The sequence below is a fragment of the Oncorhynchus mykiss genome, chromosome 21 (assembly GCF_057628025.1).
Source record: "Oncorhynchus mykiss isolate SJ-2025 chromosome 21, ASM5762802v1, whole genome shotgun sequence".
NCBI lineage: Eukaryota > Metazoa > Chordata > Actinopteri > Salmoniformes > Salmonidae > Oncorhynchus > Oncorhynchus mykiss.
The window spans coordinates 34102317-34121482 of NC_143042.1; the positions used below are offsets into that span (position 1 = coordinate 34102317).

Below are 19166 nucleotides of genomic sequence, written 5' to 3' on the forward strand. Positions count from 1 at the left end.
TCCTCTCTGGCACTGCTGCTTGATAGCGAACTTGCAAAGCCTGTACTCAGACTGGCCTGTGCTCTTGGTTATACTAGGGATGAAATTATATACAATGTATCAAGATTGCATTGCTTTGCGTGCTGCTCCAATGTACAAATGTAACAACAGAAGACTGATCATGGTCTCCATCCCTGCCCGTCAAAAATGTAACTAAACAGCGGACTTTATAAACATTTTATAACAGGCGCCAGCGGGTTCTTTAGATTAGTAGGGCTGAAAAAGTTGGTGTTATCATATGAAACTACTAAGCTATTTAAAAATGTTGGTATCATGACATTTTGGTACTGCGATACCAGTATACTGTGCAACACTCTCACACACTCACACACATACACACACATTTGTGTCCCAGTGACGACAAATCGACAAAGTATTGTTCTCTTAAAGCTAGAATCTGTATTTGGTGAAACTGCCAGATCCGTTTGGGATATTACAACAAAGAAGTTACTTGAAACAACAACAAATGTTGCGATTGAACAGCAGAATATGTATTGTGAAATTTAATTAACAACGCTGCCAAACGCTGCTCTTCCGTTTCATCAACAAAATATACACAAAAGGCATTGAGGGTGAACAGTGGCTCTAGATTCTAGTTTTAAAGGTTTTGTCTTCTACCAGGTCCTTCAGTCAGGGAAGAGCCGGACACCGGAGGAGAGGAGGATGAAGATGACGACGAGGAGGATGGCAGTGATGGAGATGAACAAGAGGAGGAAATGAGCGAGGAAGAGGAGGGTATACACGACCTCGAGTCAGCAGACGAACTCTACGGTGAGGAAGATGAAGAGGAGATTTATTCGAACTGATGAAATGACTATGTGGTGAATTGTCAAATCCATTCTTCCATTTAAGTCAAACTGTCTCTCATAGCCTCCCACTGACATCAATATTTGACTATGTAAAAATGTTACTTTGAATTTAGGATTTTCCCAACCATTTTGGGAAACCTTTAAAATATTATACATTCTACATCAATGTTTCGAAGAGGAGATGTTTATGGGTGCATGGAACCATATTTCATATATAGTGCACTACTTTTGACCAGGCTTTGGTCAAATGTTGTACACTATTTAGGCCAGGGCTATTCAACTATATTCTTACAGATGTAAAAAAGGTTAATTGCAGGGGGGGCAGACATTTTCTACATGCGTTTAGTTTAAGGAAGAACTGTTTAAAAAATAAAACCACACACCAGTAAAGTACTTAAAAGTAATTAGGTCATTTTAAATTCTGAAAACAAAGTATCTAAAAAAATAACACATATGTCAAGTCCGGTAATGCCAAATTCCAGTATGCTTTGAATTTATTTCCCTCAGTCATTTGGTGCGTTTTTTTTGTCACACTTCCTCTAGCAAGTCCTCGTGGGCATCAGAGAGGGAAACAGAAGTGTGCTTAGCTTTCAGAAATGGGGTCAAAAAGTATTTGTTCCCTTAAACCGTTCAAATGCTAGAGCCAAACTCATATAAAGAAAGAAGAATCCAAATGTCACATAGGTGCTAGAAACGATAGTGCTTGTCATTTTGGCACTGAATGTCGGATTTTCACAATTGATCAAAGGGCCAGTCTAAATAAATAAACGGGCCGGATCTGGCCCGCAGGCCACCAGTTGAATAGCCCTGATTTAGGCAGTAGGGTGCCATTTGGGATGAAGACTATATTTTTGTAGTTCAAGACTATACTGTTATAGCTAAACACTGGGTTTCTAATTCTAACCTCAAACTGTTTTATTTTTTGACCAAAGCACTTGTTCCTAACCTGACTGGTGTGCCAGATGGGTGGGGTTTGCAGTTTTAGATATACTCCATTGCTTTCATTAAACTAGGCAAACTCAATCAAGTACAGTATTTGAAATGATTTAAAATGGTTTTTAGACCCAGGTCTGGGGCCATAGTCATAAAACACCTCAGTGTAGGAGTTTTGCCTTTTTAGATCATAATGAATAAGTTAATATTGACAGGGGGAACCTGTTCCTAGATCTGAAATCCTACTCTGAGACGCTTTATGAATACAGGACCTGGTCTAGTATATAGTGCATTCGGGTAAGGATTCAGATACCCCTCAACTTTTTCCATATTTTGTTACATTTTTAGAATAAGGCTGTAATGTATTAAATTTGTTTTTTTCCCCCAAAATCAATTTACACAAAATACCCCATAATTATAAAGCAAAAACAAGTTTAGACATTTTAGCAAATGTATAAAAAAAAACTGAAATCACATTTACTTATGTATTCAGACCCTTAACTCGGTACTTTGTTGAAGCACCTATGGCAGCGATTACAGCCTCGAGTCTGCTTGGGTATTACGTTACAAGCTTGGCACACCTGTATTTGGGGAGTTTTTCCCAATTGTCTCTGCAAGGCCTTTCAAGCTCTGTCATGTTGGATGGGGAGCGTCTCTCTATAGATGTTTGATCGGGTTCAAGTCCGAGCTCTGGCTGGGCCACTCAAGGACATTGAGACTTGTCCCGAAGCCACTCCTGCGTTGTCTTGACTGTGTGCTTAGAGTCGTTGTCCTGTTGGAAGGTTAACCTTCGCCCCAGTCTGAGGTCCTGGGGGCTCTGGAGCAGGTTTTCATCAGGGATCTCTCTATACTTTGCTCCGTTCATCTTTCCTTCGATCCTGACCAATCTTCCAGTCCCTGCCGATGGAAAAACATCCCCACAGCATGATGCTGCCACCACCATGCTTCACCGAGGGAGGGTGCAAGGTTTCCTCCAGATGTGATGCTTGGCATTCAGGCCAAAGAGTTCAATCTTTGGTTTCATCAGACCAAATAATATTTTTTCTCAGGGTCTGAGAGTCTTTTGTTGTCTTTTGGCAAACTCCAAGCGGACTGTCATGTGCGTTTTACTGAGGAGTGGCTTCCGTCTGGCCACTCTACCATAAAGGCCTGATTGGTGGAGTGGTGCAGAGATGGTTGTCCTTCTGGAAGGTTCTCCCATCTCCACAGAGGAACGCTCAAACTCTGTCAGAGTGACCATCGGGTTCTTGGTCACCTCCCTGACCAAGGCCCTTCTCCCCCGATTGCTCAGTTTGGCCGGGCGGCCAGCTCTTGGAAGGGTCTTGGTGGTTACAAACGTCTTCCATTTAAGAATGATGAAGGCCACTGTGTTCCAATTCCTTCGACCTCATGGTTTGGTTTTTGCTGACATGCACTGTCAACTGTGGCACCTTATATTGACAGGTGTGTGGCTTTCCAAATCACGTCCAATCAAGTTGTAGAAACATCTCAAGGATGATCAATGGAAACAGGATGGACCTGAGCTCAATTGTGAGTCTAATAGCAAAGGGTCTGAATACTTATGTAAATAAAGTAGGCTTGTTTTTAGTTTAATACAGTTGTATTAAAAATACATAATTTAATACATTTTAGAATAAGGCTAATGTAACAAAATGTGGAAAAAGTCAAGGGGTCTGAATACTTTCCGAATACAGTGAAAGCTACATTTTATTTTGTATTCTCTGGTTGAACGCATGGTGCATTGTTATACTGTGTTTATTATTTGAGTGCACTGGATAATTAATATTATATAAATAATTAAAAGGTATTGCACTTACCTGCAGATATGAATTTCAAACCACAATAATTCACAACTAATTTAGTACATCTAGGTATCCTTGAGTTCAATATTTATAACCATAGGGATTAGCAAGATGGCAAAAACAAATCTGGGACCAGGCTAGCATTTAGGGGTTTGTGTAACTAGACACGTGAGTGCATGTCTTGACTGAATTCTGACTTATGTGAATTTATACAGAAGATTGATTGTAGAAAGAAAACAAAGGAGACTTGACAGACGGGTAGATGTGTAAAGCGTGGGTGTGTTCTTCAAAAGCTGTTCGCAATTTGTCAGATAAGTTGAGATAATGTTTATCAATCTGTTTAATAATGCACAATATAATGCAGTATATGTTTGTAATCATTTGCACACCCACGGTCCTATTCCTTAGGCACCAAACAAGAAAACTGGGAAGGATGGACCAGGACTTGTCCAATAAGAAGCCCTTGTTCTCCTTTCCCGTTGCAAAACGTTTTGAAATGGTGCATACTAATGAATACGACCCATGTTTCATGACTTGCAGTTCGGAGAAACATTTGCAGGTCTACTTCTAATGACTGTAGCAATCGATAACGTGTGCTATTTTAGACATTTTGTATGGCTATCTATTTGCAAATAAGTTCTGCAAATAACATGGTGGTACATCATGGCTTTTGTGTCTTGCATGGGATCTGTTTTTTCTTCACATTGTTACGAAAGTTGACAGTGAATGTTTGTAAATATCATTTGACAAAATAGTATATTTTTCAGGGATTTTCATACGGGTGATTTTGAGCAATTTAGTTGTCGTTCTATCCAGCCAATCAATTCTGCATGAATGTTATAAAGATAAATAAATGCATTGTGCTGTTATTACATTTCATTGGCTTCTTTCAGACCACCAATGGTGACAATCCCACAGGTGAAAAAGCCGGATGTGGAGGTCCTGGGCTGGCGAGGTTACACATGGCCTGTGGATATGGGGCCATTTGGACATTGGAATTCCAAATTCCCTAAAATGAATTTGGAGAAGGCTTATGGTAGAGAAATTAACATTCAATTCATTATCTGCCAACAGCTCTGGTGGACATTCCTACAGTCAGCATGCCGATTGCACGCTCCCTCAACTTGAGACATCTGTTGCATTGTGTTGTGTGACAAAACTGCACATTTTTGTTTCCTTTTGTTGCCCCCAGCACAAGGTGCACCTGTGTAATGATCATGCTGTTTAATCAGCTTCTGGTGGATGGGTTATCTTGGCGAAGGATAAATGCTTACTAACAGGGATGTAAACCTTAAAATAAGCTTTTTGTGCATATGGAAAACTTCTGGGATCTTTTATTTCAGCTCATGAAACATGGGACCAGCACTTTACATGTTTATATTTTTGTTCAGTATAGAATGACTGTAGCCTATAGGTAAAACATTTTATGAGTTTGACTAAGATATATGCAGCTAGGTTACTTGCTACATGAAATTGCTTATCATGTAGCAGTTACAGTAACTTATACTTGGACATTTGGGGAACATCAACTGTAAAACGCTACCTGACAAAGTATGTGGACACCATCAAACATCTCATTCCAAAATCATGGGCATTAATATGGAGTTGGTCCATGATGTTGGAACGTTGCTGCTGGGACTTGCTTCCATTCAGCCACAAGCATTAGTGAGGTCGGGCACTGGTGTAGTTGATTAGGTGTGGCTCTGACGGCGTTCCAATTCATCCCAAAGGTGTTTGGTGGGGTTGAGGTCAGCCACAGACCATTATTCCTCCACCAAACTTTAGTTGGCACTATGCATTGGGGCAGGTAGCGTCTCCTGGCATCTGCCAAACCCAGATTGAGGGGTGTTCTACAAGTCTCCAAATCCGGAGGTGAATATCACGTAGCGTGACATTTCAGTTGCTGATTAATAACATTTGCCCTTGTACAAGATTGAAAAATATAATAACATAATGTCATGGACCGAGCTAGCCATTAACGTCCCTTAACGCTCAAAGACGGATTCAATGGCATAGCGTATTCGACTGAATGATTAGCTAATAAATATTTAAGAAATGAATGATTAGCTAATAAATATTTGAGAAAGTATCAATAATAAGCATGTGCTTTTACCTGAGACTACTAATGATAATATAACTTCAAATACCGAGCTTGTAACGTTAAGTAGTCTAGGTTAACTGACCTTCAATTGAGGGAATTCAGCAGAGTTCTGAGACATTTACAACTGTGAAGCAATTGAAACTCTGAAAATAAATACATGGGAAAATGTTACCAAACATGATGATAATAATAGGCCTGCATTCCTGTAGGCAGCTAACTGTAAAATTACACTTTCCATCCATACCTCGGAAGGTACCACTGTCTCTTCGCTGATTGCCTGTGAGTGAGACAACGCTAGCTAGCCAATTGGAGCGTAGTAGAACGCATGGTTATGGCTTAACTGCGTTGGGAAAAAGACGCGCCTTGCCTTACATGCTGACAACTCCAATTGCTCCGACTGGATGCCGCCACTAACAGGCTGACTTTATCCTTTTAGATAGTCATGAAATCAACGACAGGCATCTGATCCCAGTCCTATTAACGACAGCTTACCTGAAAGTATTGCATGGTCTACAGTGTCAAAACCTTTAGACAAATCTATGAACAAGGCGGCACAGTACTTTCTATTGTCTAGGGCATTAGTAATACAATGCTGCACCCTGCGCTGGTGCCAGTTCTACATTGAGACTTTCTCTCAGCAACAACCTCCAGGGCTTTAAAAAAATGTTATTTTATAATTATTTGTTACAAAAAACAAGGAATGGGTAAAGTATTAGAACATGAAGGACAAACAATACAGCAGCATCAAGACACTCTCAAACATGTCTTTCCGCAACAGAGCCATCCTTATGTGTGAGGGTGCGTGTGCATGATAGTGATATAAAATGTCAGTTTCCTTTTTCATGATCACAATCTTGTGAAGCCCGAACCCTCCAAGATCCCCCCCACAGTTCCCCAATAGCTGTCCCTCGACCATTTGCTTTTTTTTTGCCAATCGACTCATTCACAGGACGCCTGCCCCCCCCCCCCCCCCCCCCCCCCCCCACCAACAACAAAAAAGGCACCATTCTGCACTAACTGTAATTTTTATTTAGACATTTGGAACACAAAAATAATCATAACATTTCAAACATACGAAAACATGTGTGTTGGTTTGGCACTCGAGCATCAATACATTACCCATCCCCCAACAATGTCAACCAAGAGTCAAGACTAAACCAATTCACCTTGGTGGTGTGCAGACTGGATTAATATTATTCTTAATGATTTTGCACAAACCAGAAAAAAAATGCAACTATGTCTGAATCTATATATTCACACTATTATGAATGAATTGTGGTTTATTTGGTAGTGTGACTAATTTTACTAATTGCATTAGTACTGTACAAAGTTTGATGTGCGCTGTTTGATAGATTCCCCCTCTCCTCCATCGGGCTTCCAGTGGGGAGACCTGAGGTCAACCTACCCCCTCCCCATCTCGTACTTTTGAGTGGGAGACCTGCCCAGCTCATAAAATAGAATCAGGGCGCCCACTCTGACAACGTTATTTGATCCAGTCCCACACGGTGACATATCTTTGACGTGATGTGTAAATGAGTGATAGAAAACCGATCGCGCAAATGTCACTATTCCCCCCGAAATTGTGCGGTCGCCCCGTGCCACTGTGCTCATCACTACTCAAATTACAAAATCGTCAGTACTGACTTAACACTCATGTAAATTAGTGAAACAATGTATTGAGTAGAACCTGTAAGGTAGTGATGAATAAGCATTTCACTACACCCGCAAAAAATTCTGCTAAATGTTTGTGACCAATAAAATTAGATTTTAATAGTATTTCTTTCATGAGATTGTGGCGATATACTGCCATCTGGTGGTGACTAGAAACAATTCCATAGTATAATTATTATTATTATTTTTTAAATGTAACCTTTATTTAACTAGGCAAGTCAGTTAATAAGAACAAATTCTTATTTACAATGACAGCCTAGGAACAGTGGGTTAACTGCCTTGTTCAGGGGCAGAATGACAGATTTGTAACTTGTCAGCTCGGGGATTTGATCTAGCAACCTTTCTGCAGCCCCATGACGGTCTGTGAAAAGTACTTAAGTACTCTCTGTATGCGAGTTTAAATCAAACAATTACTATGAACTTAAAGTGCAGACTGTCAGCTTTAATTTTAGGATATTTTCATACATATTGGGTGAATTGTTTAGAAATTACAGCATTTTTTTGTACATAGTCCCCCATTTTAGGGGAGCAAAGGTATTGGGACAAATTCACAAGTTAAGTATTTGGTCCCACATTCATAGCACACAATGAGTACATCAAGCTGGTGAATCTACAAATTTGTTGGATGCAATTGATGTCAGTTTTGGTTGTTTCTCAGATTATTTTGTGCCCAGTACAAATTAATGGTAAATAATGTATTGTGTCATTTAAGTCACCTTTATTGTAAATAAGAATAGAATGTTTCTAAACACTTCTTGATTAATGTGGATGATACTATGATTACGGAGAATAATGAGTGAGAAGGTTTCGACACACACATATCATACCCCCAAGACAAGGCTAACCTCACCATTACAACAGGGGAGGTCCGCATTTTTGCGAGGGTGTGATATTTGTGCGTTTTGACTTTCTCACACATCATTATTCATGATTATTATTAGAAGTGTTTAAATATAACTGGAATGCATCTACAATAACAGTAACCTCAAAAGGGTCATATTACATTGTGTAGAAATGCCGGAAATGAGCTTTAGATGCCCAAAACATTTGATGGAGAACCCCCCCCCCCCCAGGTTATGTACCCCCTACTTCTAAAACCAAAGTTGTGCCCCTGTATATTTACAGTTGAAGTCAGAAGTTTACATACACCTTAGCCAAATACAATTCCTGACATTTAATCTGAGTAAAAATTCCCTGTCTTAGGTCAGTTAGGATCACCACTTTATTTTAAGAATGTGAAATGTCAGAATAATAGTAGATTTATTTCAGCTTTTATTTATTTCATCACATTCCCAGTGGGTCAGAAGTTTACATACACTCAATTAGTATTTGGTAGCATAGCCTTTTTAATTGTTTAACTTGTTAGCCTTCCACAAGCTTCCCACAATTAGTTGGGTGAATTTTGGTCCATTCCTCCTGACAGAGCTGGTGTAACTGAGTCAGGTTTGTAGGCCTCCTTGCTTGCACACACTTTTTCAGTAGGATTGATGTCAAGGTGTTGTGATGGCCACTCCAATAGCTTGACTTTGTTGTCCTTAAGCCATTTTGCCGCAACTTTGGAAGTATGCTTGGGGTCATTGTCCATTTGGAAGACCCATTTGAGACCAAGCTTTAACTTCCTGACTGATGTTTTGAGATGTTACTTAAATATTTCCACCTAATTTTCATTCCTTATGATGCCATCTATTTTGTGAAGTGCACCAGTCCCTCCTGCAGAAAAGCACCCCCACAACATGATGCTGCCACCCCGTGCTTCACGGTTGGGATGGTGTTCTTCGGCTTGCAAGTCTCCCCCTTTTTCCTCCAAACATAACAATGGTCATTATGGCAAAACAGTTCTATTTTTGTTTCATCAGACCAGAGGACATTTCTCCAAAAAGTACGATCTTTGTCCCCATGTGCAGTTGCAAACCGTAGTCTGGCTTTTTTATGGCGGTTTTGGAGCAGTGGCCTCTTCCTTGCTGAGCGGCCTTTCAGGTTATGTCGATATAGGACACGTTTTACTGTGGATATAGATACTTTTGTACCTGTTTCCTCCAGCATCTTCACAAGGTCCTTTGCTGTTGTTCTGGGATTGAGTTGCACTTTTCGCACCAAAGTACGTTCATCTCTAGGAGACAGAACGCATCTCCTTCCTGAGCAGTATGACGGCTGCGTGGTCCCATGGTGTTTATACTTGCGTACAATTTTTGTACAGATGAACGTGGTTCCTTCAGGCGCTTGGAAATTTATCCCAAGGATGAACCAATTCATCTCAAGGCTGATTTCTTTTGATTTTCCAATGATGTCAGGCAAAGAGGCACTGAGTTTGAAGGTAGGCCTTGAAATACATTCATGGGTACACCTCCAATTGACTCATGATATCAATTAGCCTATCAGAAGCTTCTAAAGCCATGACATAATTTTCGGGAACTTTCCAAGCTGTTTAAAGGCACAGTCAATTTAGTGTATGTCAACTTCTGACCCACTGGAATTGTGATACAGTGAATTATAAGTGAAATAATCTGTCTGTAAACAATTGTTGGACAAAGTAGCCTATAGTTTTGGCAAGGAATTTGTGGAGTGGTTGAAAGACTTATGTTGGAGTCATTAAAACTCGTTTATGTAAACTTCCGACTTCCAACTGTACATGTAGAAATAAAAGGAATGATATAAAGAAATAAAACAAAGTGTAACTGACATCATTCATGCTCTTTCCCCCAAAAATACATTTCAAATGCCCCCCTTTCACCAACCTAGCTCATCATTCCAGCTTCAGGTGATTGATTAGGTATGGCTCCAGCTCTGTCAGGATCTCTAAGAACCGATCTTTGCATTCGGGGCCACACCCTTTTAAGGGCCCATCAAAGAGCGCCCTCATCTTCTTCTGGTTATTTCTTTCAGCTATCACGTCACTGTAGCCATCAGCAGTGATGACTCCACTCTTCAGGAGTCTGTCCAAGATGGGACCGACTTGGCTCACTCTGTCAATCAGGGCTGTCTGGTGGAGGTCCACAAAGTGCTGGTCTGAGGTCAAGATGGAACCCCTGTATTCAGCTATAAAGGAAACTGATACAATTAGTTTGCCTTTACTTATGACCCTTAAACACATTTCTAGGACGGGATTCAATCAAAGGCGCAGTATTGGCAAGTGCATTACAGTTGACTTTTTAATATAGTTTACGACTGAGCTGATATCAGCAGTGTTTACCGTGAATGTAAAGGAATATGCCTTTTAAAAGCGAATTGTCTGTCGTGCAGCATGCAACTCGCCTGAGGAATCCCGGCATTAAACTATATTTGACATTTATGGTTACTAAGCCAATGGATCTTTTCTGACCTGCTCGTATTTCGTGGTTCCATATGGTTTGTTTACGACTTTTACAGCTTAGGTTCAGACTGAAGTCTAAATCTGCGTCTCTTATAAACACCTCAAAGAAGTTTGGTGGGTCAACATGTGCGAGCTCCAATCTCTGAGACAATAGATAGATAGATAGTGTTAGACTAACAGACATGGAACATAGTTTCTTGAAATTAGTCATTCTTGGGGGGGGAGGGGGGTTCTGGGAATGTGCAATGTTTTGGATTTCATTAATGTTCTATACAAGTTCAAACCGTACACGAGGGTTAACATCAGAAGGACAGGATGTTGTGAGGTAGAAATCACTAGTCAACCATTGGGACTTCTCTGGTCTTGGTGTTAGGATCCTTGTGGATCCATGACACTTCTCCTGTTTCTCCACTGCCTGTAGAACAAGCAAACATATCCATCACTGTCTATTGCAGTGTATACTTCCAATTACCATTTGTTCTCAACATTGTTTGACAAGAAAAAAACTATAACATGGGTGCTAAATGTCATAAAAAAATCCAAGTCCAGGCACATGTGTGGGTTTGAAAGTTGATAAACCTTTAAAATGTGTGGGCTAAGTCATTAAAATACACCAACACGTCTTGGCTAACGCTTTGATCAGGGTGCCTGATTGTTTTACGTTTGTCTGATCTGGAGTGTTTCGATTTTTTTTTTTTTAAAGTCAATGGAAATTGTTGCTGGGGACCATCCTGGTTGAATAAATACCGTATATGGAAGTAACAATGAGGAAGAGAGTTAGCCTTTATAACCTGTGTTAGTGCAGGATCACATGGCATCAGATAAGCATGTAGCGTGAGGTGTGCTGTCCTGGCTCGGTAGATCTGCAAGTCACAGTGCACGGAACACCCTAATGCCTGCAGGATAACACCTCTCAGAGAGAAAGATGGATGGAGAATCTTGACGTGGAAGCGGGTGACCTTATCCACTTGTTCTATGGACACACCACGGCCTTCTACATGAAGAACTCTCACTTTCTGCTTTATAGCGGGATCATAACGATCTCCAACCCCTAAAATGGACAGAAACCAGAACATTATCAGTTTGATTAAAACATTTATTTTAATATGTATTGAGAATTCCCAGGTAAATAAAACAATGTCTTGTTCAGTATTGCTGATATCCATACGTGCACCAAAACAGGCAAAATGTGGCAGATGCACTTCTTTCAGTTTTCCTTCAATGATTTTGATGTCCAGTAGGGGGCCTGCTTGCCTGTACCCCATGCTTTGTAGCACTGCCCTGTGAGGATCCCAAGAGCTGAAGTGGTACAGAAGTGTGACTTTGCTCTCACATACCCAGCGCAGCCCTGATATTGTGCACTCATAGCGTCCTGCGATAGATTCAAGTCTGGAAGAAGGGAATGCAAATTAGGTAACCAAAATAATAAATAAACTGAATTACTAAATCCTCTGTTGATCAGGATTTGTTTGTGACAGATGCTAATTATTGAGGTAGAGGCGAAATTAAGTCCAAGGTGTTTACCTGTAGATTGAAATCTCATTTTCTGTAGACACTAACGGCTCAAGCGCAATCCACATTTCTGCGGTCTGTTTAGGATTGAGCCAACCAAATATGGTAAAACCTTCAGATTAATCTTTCAAAAATATTTGAAAATTATTGCAACAACAGTTATGAGCAGAATAAGAGTAGAATAAGTAGATTCTTCATAATATCAACATTTTGTCTTCTCACCTTAAGATGGCTGCAACTCAAGCATTCCATCAGAGTATCTGAAGACAAGTCACATAATAAATAAATAAGTAAATGAATTAAATAACCAGACAATGCATGTATCTATCAAGTAAGAGAGTGATTTTAGGAATGAACCCATCCATGAATAATGAATAAACCCAAAAGAAATGGACTATCCAGATACTTTAAGCACATTATCATTTGATTAGCTTTATTTTCAACAAGGACCTCAGCCACCCGAGCCATGGCCTGTTCTCGCTTTCTGGATGGTAGCGGGGTGGTCAGTACAGGTGCATCAAAGCTGAAATGGGGGGGGGGGGGGCTGCCATCTTAAGCTGATAAAACAACTATCTCAAAGCCATCAGACTTTCAAATAGTCACCACTAGCCGGCCTTCACCCAGTACAGCGCCCTGCCCTGAACTTTAGTCACTGTCACTAGCCAGCTACCACCCGGTTACTCAACCTTGCACCTTAGAGGCTGTTGCCCTATATACAGTGCGTTTGGAAAGTATTCAGACCCCTTGACTTTTTCCACATTTTGTTACGTTACAGTCTTATTATAATCAAATCTCCACACGATACCCCGTAATGACAAAGCAAAAACAGGTTTTTAAAATGTTAGTACATTTATACAAAATTAACAGAAATACCTTATTTACATATGTATTCAGACCCTTTGCTGTGAGACTCGAAATTGAGCTCAGGTACATCCTGTTTCCATTGATCATCGTTGAGATGTTTCTACAACTTGGAGTCCAGCTGTAGTAAATTCAAATGATTTGACATTATTTGGAAAGGCACACACCAGTCTATATAAACGGTCCCACATCTGTGATAGGATTGTATTGAGACACAGATCTGGGGGGGAAGTGTACCAAAACGTTTCTGCAGCATTGAAGGTCCCCAAGAATACAGTGGCCTCCATTAGTCTTAAATGGAAGAAGTTTGGAAACACCAAGACTCTTCTTAGAGCTGGCCACACAGCCAAACTGAGAAATCAGGGGAGAAGGGCCTTGGTCAGGGAGGTGACCAAGTACCTTCCAGAAGGACAACCATCTTTGCAGCACTCCATCAATCAGGCCTTTATGGTAGAATGGCCAGACGGAAGCCACTCCTCAGTAAAAGGCACATGACAGCCCGCCTGGAGTCTGCCAAAAGGCACCTAAAGGACTCTGACCATGAGAAACAAGTTCTCTGGTCTGATGAACCCAAGATTGAACTCTTTGGCCTGAATGCCAAACGTCACATCTGGAGAAAACCTGGCACCATCCCTACAGTGAAGCATGGTGGTGGCAGCATCATACTGTGGGGATGTTTTTCAGTAGCAGGGACTGGGAGACTAGTCAGAATCGAGGGAAAGATTAACAGAGAAAAGTACAGAGAGATCCTTGATGGAAAACCTGCTCCAGAGCGCTCAGGACCTCAGACTGGGGCAAAGGTTTACCTTCCAACAGGACAACGACCCTAAGCACACAGCCAAGACAATGCATGAGGACTCTGAAAGTCCTTGAGTGGCCCAGCCAGAGCCTGGACTTAAACCCGATCGAACATCTCTGGAGAGACCTGAAAATAGCTGTGCAGCGACGCTCCCCATCCAGCCTGACAGAGCTTGAGAGGATCTGCAGACAAGAATGGGAGAAACTCACCAAATACAGGTGTGCCAAGCTAGTAGTGTTATACCCAAGAAGATTTGAGGCTGTAATCGCTGCCAAAGGTGCTTCAACAAAGTACTGAGTAAAGGGTCTGAATACTTATGTAAATGTGATATCAGTTTGTGTGTAGATTGATGAGGTGGGAAAAAACAAGTTAATCCATTTTAGAATAAGCATGTAACGTAACAAATTGTGGAAAATATCATGTGGTCTGAATACTTTCCGAAAGCACTGTACACAGTCATGTAACACTGGTCTTTTTAATAATGTTTACATACCTTTTAACCCACTTTATATGTATATAATGTATTCTAGTCAAGGCCTATCCTATTTAACTATTGCTGTACATATACCATTCTATCCTATGTATTGCACTAAATACAGTACTAGTCAAAAGTTTGGACACCTAGTTATTCCAGGGTTTTTGTTTATTTTTACTATTTTCTACATCGTAGAATAATAGTGAAGACATCAAAACTATGAAATAACACATGGAATCATGTAGTAACCAAAAAAGTGTGCCGGTGGGACTTTTCAGCCGGGTACCCACGTTTAGTTTTCGAAATTATAGTTTCCGGATTTGACCATATAAATGACGTAAGACTCGTATTTCTGTGTGTTATTATGTTATAATTAAGTCTATGATTTGATAGAGCAGTCTGAGTGGTGGTAGGCAGCACCAGGGCCGTGTTTTTTGTGGAGGGATGGGTAACGATGCTTCGAGGGTGACTGTTGTCGATGTGTTCCTTGTTCGAGCCCAGGTAGGGGCGAGGAGAGGGACGGAATCTATACTGTTACACTGGCAATACTAAAGTGCCTATAAGAACATCCAATAGTCAAAGTTATATGAAATACAAATGGTATAGAGAGTCCTATAATAACTACAACCTAAAACTTATTTTTAAAATTATTAGTTTACTCCCTTTTTTTCTCCCCAATTTCGTGGTATCCAATTGGTAGTAATTACAGTCTTGTCTCATCACTGTAACTCCCGTACGGACTCGGTAGAGGTGAAGGTCGAGAGCCATGTGTCCTCCGAAACACAACCCAACCTAGCTGCACTGCTTCTTAACACAATGCACATCCAACCCGGAAGCCAGCCGCACCAATGTGTCGGAGGAATCACCGTACACCTGGTGACCTGGTCAGCGTCCACTGCTCCCAGCCCGCCACAGGAGTCACTAGTGCGCGATGAGACAAGGATATCCCTGCTGGCCAAACCCTCCCTAACCCGGACGACGTTGTGCCAATTGTGCTGTCGCCCAATCGCGGCCGGCTGCGACAGAGCCTGGGCTCGAACCCAGAATCTCTGGTGGCACAGCAAGGGCCGCGATGCAGTGCCTTAGACCACTGCGCCACCCGGGAGGCCAACCTAAAACTTCTTACCTGGGAATATTGAAGACTCATGTTAAAAGGAACCATCAGCTTTCATATGTTCTTATGTTCTGAGCAATGAACTTAAACGTTAGTTTTTTTTACATGGCACATATTGCACTTTTACTTTCTTCTCCAACACTTTGTTTTTGCATTATTTAAACCAAATTGAACATGTTTCATTATTTATTTGAGGCTAAATTGATTGTATTGATGTATTATATTAAGTTAAAATAAGTGTTCATTAAGTATTGTTGTAATTGTCATTATTAGAAATAAATAAATAAAATTGGCCGATTAATCGGTATCTGCTTTTTTTGGGTCCTCCAATAATCGGTATCGGCGTTGCAAAATCATAATCGGTCGACCTCTAGTCCAACCACACCAAGACAGTTGTGAAGAGGGCACGACAAAACCTATTCCCCCCCTCAGGAGACTGAAAAGATTTGGCAACACTCCTCAGATCCTCAAAAGGTTCTACAGCTGCACCATGGAGAGCATCCTGACAGGTTGCATCACTGCCTGGTATGGCAACTGCTCTGCCTCCAACTGCAATGCACTACAAAGGGTAGTGCGTACGACCCAGTACATCACTGGAGTCAAGCTTCCTGCCATCCAGGGCCTCTATACCAGGCGGTGTCAAAAGCCCTAAAAATTGTCAAAGACTCCAGCCACCCTAATCAGACTGTTCTCTCTGCTACCACACGGCAAGCAGTACCGGAGTGGGGTGCAAATTGGGACATCTCCTGGCACAGACTCCACTGGAACGTTGAAAACGTCATAATATGCGCTCAGCAGCTGTTCTTTGGTTAACCTCTCTTGGGTAGGGGGCAGTATTTTCACATCCGGATGAAAAACGTGGCCAAAGTAAACTGCCTGTTACTCAGGCCCAGAAGCTAGGATATGCATATAATTGGTATATTTGGATAGAAAATACTAAAGTTTCTAAAACTGTTAAAAAGAATGTGAGTATAACAGAACTGATGTGGCAGGCGAAACCCCAAGGACAAACCCCCCCCCCAACAACAAAAAAATGTCAGCCTATCACTATTTTTCAATGGCTGTCACTTTTATTATAAGGCTAAATCTTCCCAGATTGCAGTTCCTATGGCTTCCACTAATGTCAACAGTCTTTAGAAAGCGTTTCAGGCTGGTTTTTGGAAAAATGAGCCAGAAATTGTAGTTTTTCTAGGTGGCTCCCATTTTTGCTGTAGTGTTTCCAAGCGTGTGAATCAGAGTGCGTTCTTTGGTATTTTTCTCCGGTAAAGACGACAACGATTCTCCATCTTAAATTGTATCGTTTATTTACGTATTAGGGTACCTAAGGTTGGATTATAAACGCTGTTTGACTTGTTTGGAAAAGTTTATTAGTAACGTTTGGGAATCATTTTGTATGCATTTTGATGGAGGGAAACTGGGTGGATTATTGACTGAAGCGCGCCAGCTAAACTGCATTTTTATGGATATAAAGAAGGACATTATCGAACAAAAGGACCATTTGTGATGTAACTGGGACCTTTTGGCGTGCCAACAGAAGAAGATCATCAAAGGTAAGGCATTTTGTATATCGCTACTTCTGACTTTCGTGTCGCACCTGCCTGGTTGAAATATGTTATTTCGTTTAGACCACTTCTGACACCATGTTTAATTGAAGAAGCCAACAGTGCATTCGCCAGAGTGTATCAACTTCCATATCCCGCTTGTAGAACAATGGTATCCGGTCTATAACCTAACAGTTAAGCACCATACCAGCAGGTGGCATCCAAGCCTTACACATAACAGTTTCCACTTCACAGTAACAGCACTTACAGTTGACCGGGGCAGCTCTAGCAAGGCAGACATTTGACAAACTGACTTGTTGGAAAGGTGGCATCCTATGACGGTGCAAAGTTGAAAGTCACTGAGCTCTTCAGCAAAGCCATTCTACTGCCAATGTTTGTCTATGGAGATTGTATTGCTGTGTGCCTGATTTTATACACCTGTCAGCAATGGGTGTGGCTGAAATAGCCGAATCCACTAATTTGAAGGGGTGTTCAACACACACACACACATATATATATATATATTTAGATGAGCAATGTCAGGAGTCCGGAGTGTGTCAACACTCCGGACTCCTGACATTGCTCATCTAAATATTTATTTATTTCTTAATTTAAACATGTATATGTGACCAATAAAATGTGATTTGATTTATCTTCACATAGCTTTAGACACACTTCTGGGAAGTCAACCACCTTTGTGGAAATTCATGTTTGTACTCAGTTCTTTACATAGTACATCAAATGTACTTTATAAAAGCCCTTTTTACATCAGCAGTTGGCATAAAGTGCTTTACAGATTGGGTAGCCTATCTAAAACTCCAAAGAGCAAGCAATGCTGGTGCGGAAGCAAGTTACTTGGCTACAAAAACTCCCTTCAAGGCAGGAACATAGGAAGAAAGCAAGGCTCTTCTGTCTGTGCCTGGTGTATTTATTTATGCGCACACTTTTTAATGCACATACAGTCGCCCTACAATGAAATAACAAGAGTAGCCCTACCTCACAGAAGAGTATCGGCATAACACTCACCTTGTTGTTTTAACGTGGCCATTTTCGTCCGATACAGTTCAAATGGATAATGACGTCAGCTGCCTGCTTCTGTCTGGTTCAACTGTAATTCACAACAGGACGTCGAGTGCTAGTTTACTTTCTCCAAATGCAGCCTTATTTTGACATATCTCAACCTGTGTTATTTTCTCCCTGTAACATCCACTAAATGCATATACAATAACAAATAATCCTCTCTCAGAAAATGAAGAGAATGAAAAAAAGAAGACTCTTTCCCGGATGTGAGAAAGTACGTACCTAGTGAGAAGGCTGGAACGCCCTACCGATGTGAAATAGTAGTGGAATCAACGGTTGGCCTTCAAGATAAAAGTTCTGAAATGAAACTAATGCAAATCAATACAAATAGTGGAATCACGTCATTTGGACTCGATAATGCTACATATGGTTGGAATGTTATATCAATTCAACAAAAGACAATAATGATCTAATTTGACCCCCAAGAAAGCTACACCGCACTGTGGATATATTAAGACTTCAGAATTGCATTGGGGGCATACTTATATGCACATAACAGCCTTACCTATGAATTGTGCACACATGATATGGGGTATCAGTCTACTCAGTGACACCCACAGAACACAATTCTGAAGAGTTTATACAAATATTAGCATCATAGCTCTTATTGCGAGACTTGACTGTGGGAAATCACCTCCCCAGTCAGCCTTTTATCCGTATTGACATTCTTATTGCACTGTAGCCCTACAACCTTACCTATGGATTGTGCACCCATGAAATGGTGTATCATCCTACTCAGTGACACCCACACAGAGGCATCCTGCCCATAGGGTGCATGCCTCTGGTGCAGCTTGCATTCAGAGGTCCCATGTAGAGCTCCCTCATCTGGGGCTTTCGGCCAGCACTGTAGCCCTCGACAGTGACAGCTCTCTTCGCCAGACGTTTCTCCAAGATGGGCTTGGCACACTCTCTGGATCAGGGCCACAAAGTGCCAGTCTGAAGTAAAAATGGGACAGTGCACAAGCCTAACTACTTTTTCATGTGATGAAATCTTAGTCACAAATTCAATAATTGTATTAACTAAACATATATTACACACACGGACAGTTTATTTGGATCGCTCCTACAAGACGGTGAGTCACGTGGCCATGACTTGCTAAAAGCAGGGCGACAAGCATC

The 19166-nt window shown here is 41.1% G+C and overlaps 2 protein-coding genes across 7 annotated transcripts in view; one reads left to right on the forward strand and one right to left on the reverse strand.

Moving 5' to 3' along the window:
- The window catches only part of LOC110500400 (E3 ubiquitin/ISG15 ligase TRIM25), a 30720-nt gene extending 26268 nt beyond the window's left edge, over positions 1 to 4452 (forward strand). For all 6 annotated transcript variants that reach the window (XM_021577758.3, XM_021577759.3, XM_021577757.3 and 3 more), the window contains exon 9: positions 661 to 4452. In XM_021577758.3, coding sequence (XP_021433433.3) covers positions 661 to 845 — 185 coding nt within the window. In that variant the 3' untranslated portion in view covers positions 846 to 4452. The remainder of the gene's footprint in view (positions 1 to 660) is intronic.
- A 2241-nt stretch (positions 4453 to 6693) lies between these two features.
- On the reverse strand, positions 6694 to 19154 carry LOC110500402 (NACHT, LRR and PYD domains-containing protein 1 homolog). Its single transcript, XM_021577760.3, has 10 exons — positions 18744 to 19154; positions 18270 to 18344; positions 17994 to 18075; positions 12400 to 12437; positions 12190 to 12254; positions 11834 to 12054; positions 11457 to 11716; positions 10955 to 11080; positions 10675 to 10807; positions 6694 to 10391 (listed from the first exon to the last, which is right to left on the reverse strand). Exons 3-10 carry the CDS (start codon positions 18013 to 18015, stop codon positions 10099 to 10101), a joined length of 1158 nt encoding a protein of 385 aa, XP_021433435.1. The 5' UTR covers positions 18016 to 18075; positions 18270 to 18344; positions 18744 to 19154; the 3' UTR covers positions 6694 to 10098.
- Between the last annotated feature and the right edge of the window lie 12 nt (positions 19155 to 19166).

Bases quoted from the DNA above. Each gene is read 5' to 3' on its own strand.
- LOC110500402 (XM_021577760.3), bottom strand. From the start codon at position 18,015: ATGGCCACGTTAAAACAACAAG. The intron at 11,717-11,833 runs GTATGGATATCA...TGTCCATTTTAG, and splicing joins TTTTGCCTGTTTTGGTGCAC to GGGTTGGAGATCGTTATGAT. The intron at 10,808-10,954 runs GTACGGTTTGAA...CTATTGTCTCAG, and splicing joins CTTCTGATGTTAACCCTCGT to AGATTGGAGCTCGCACATGT.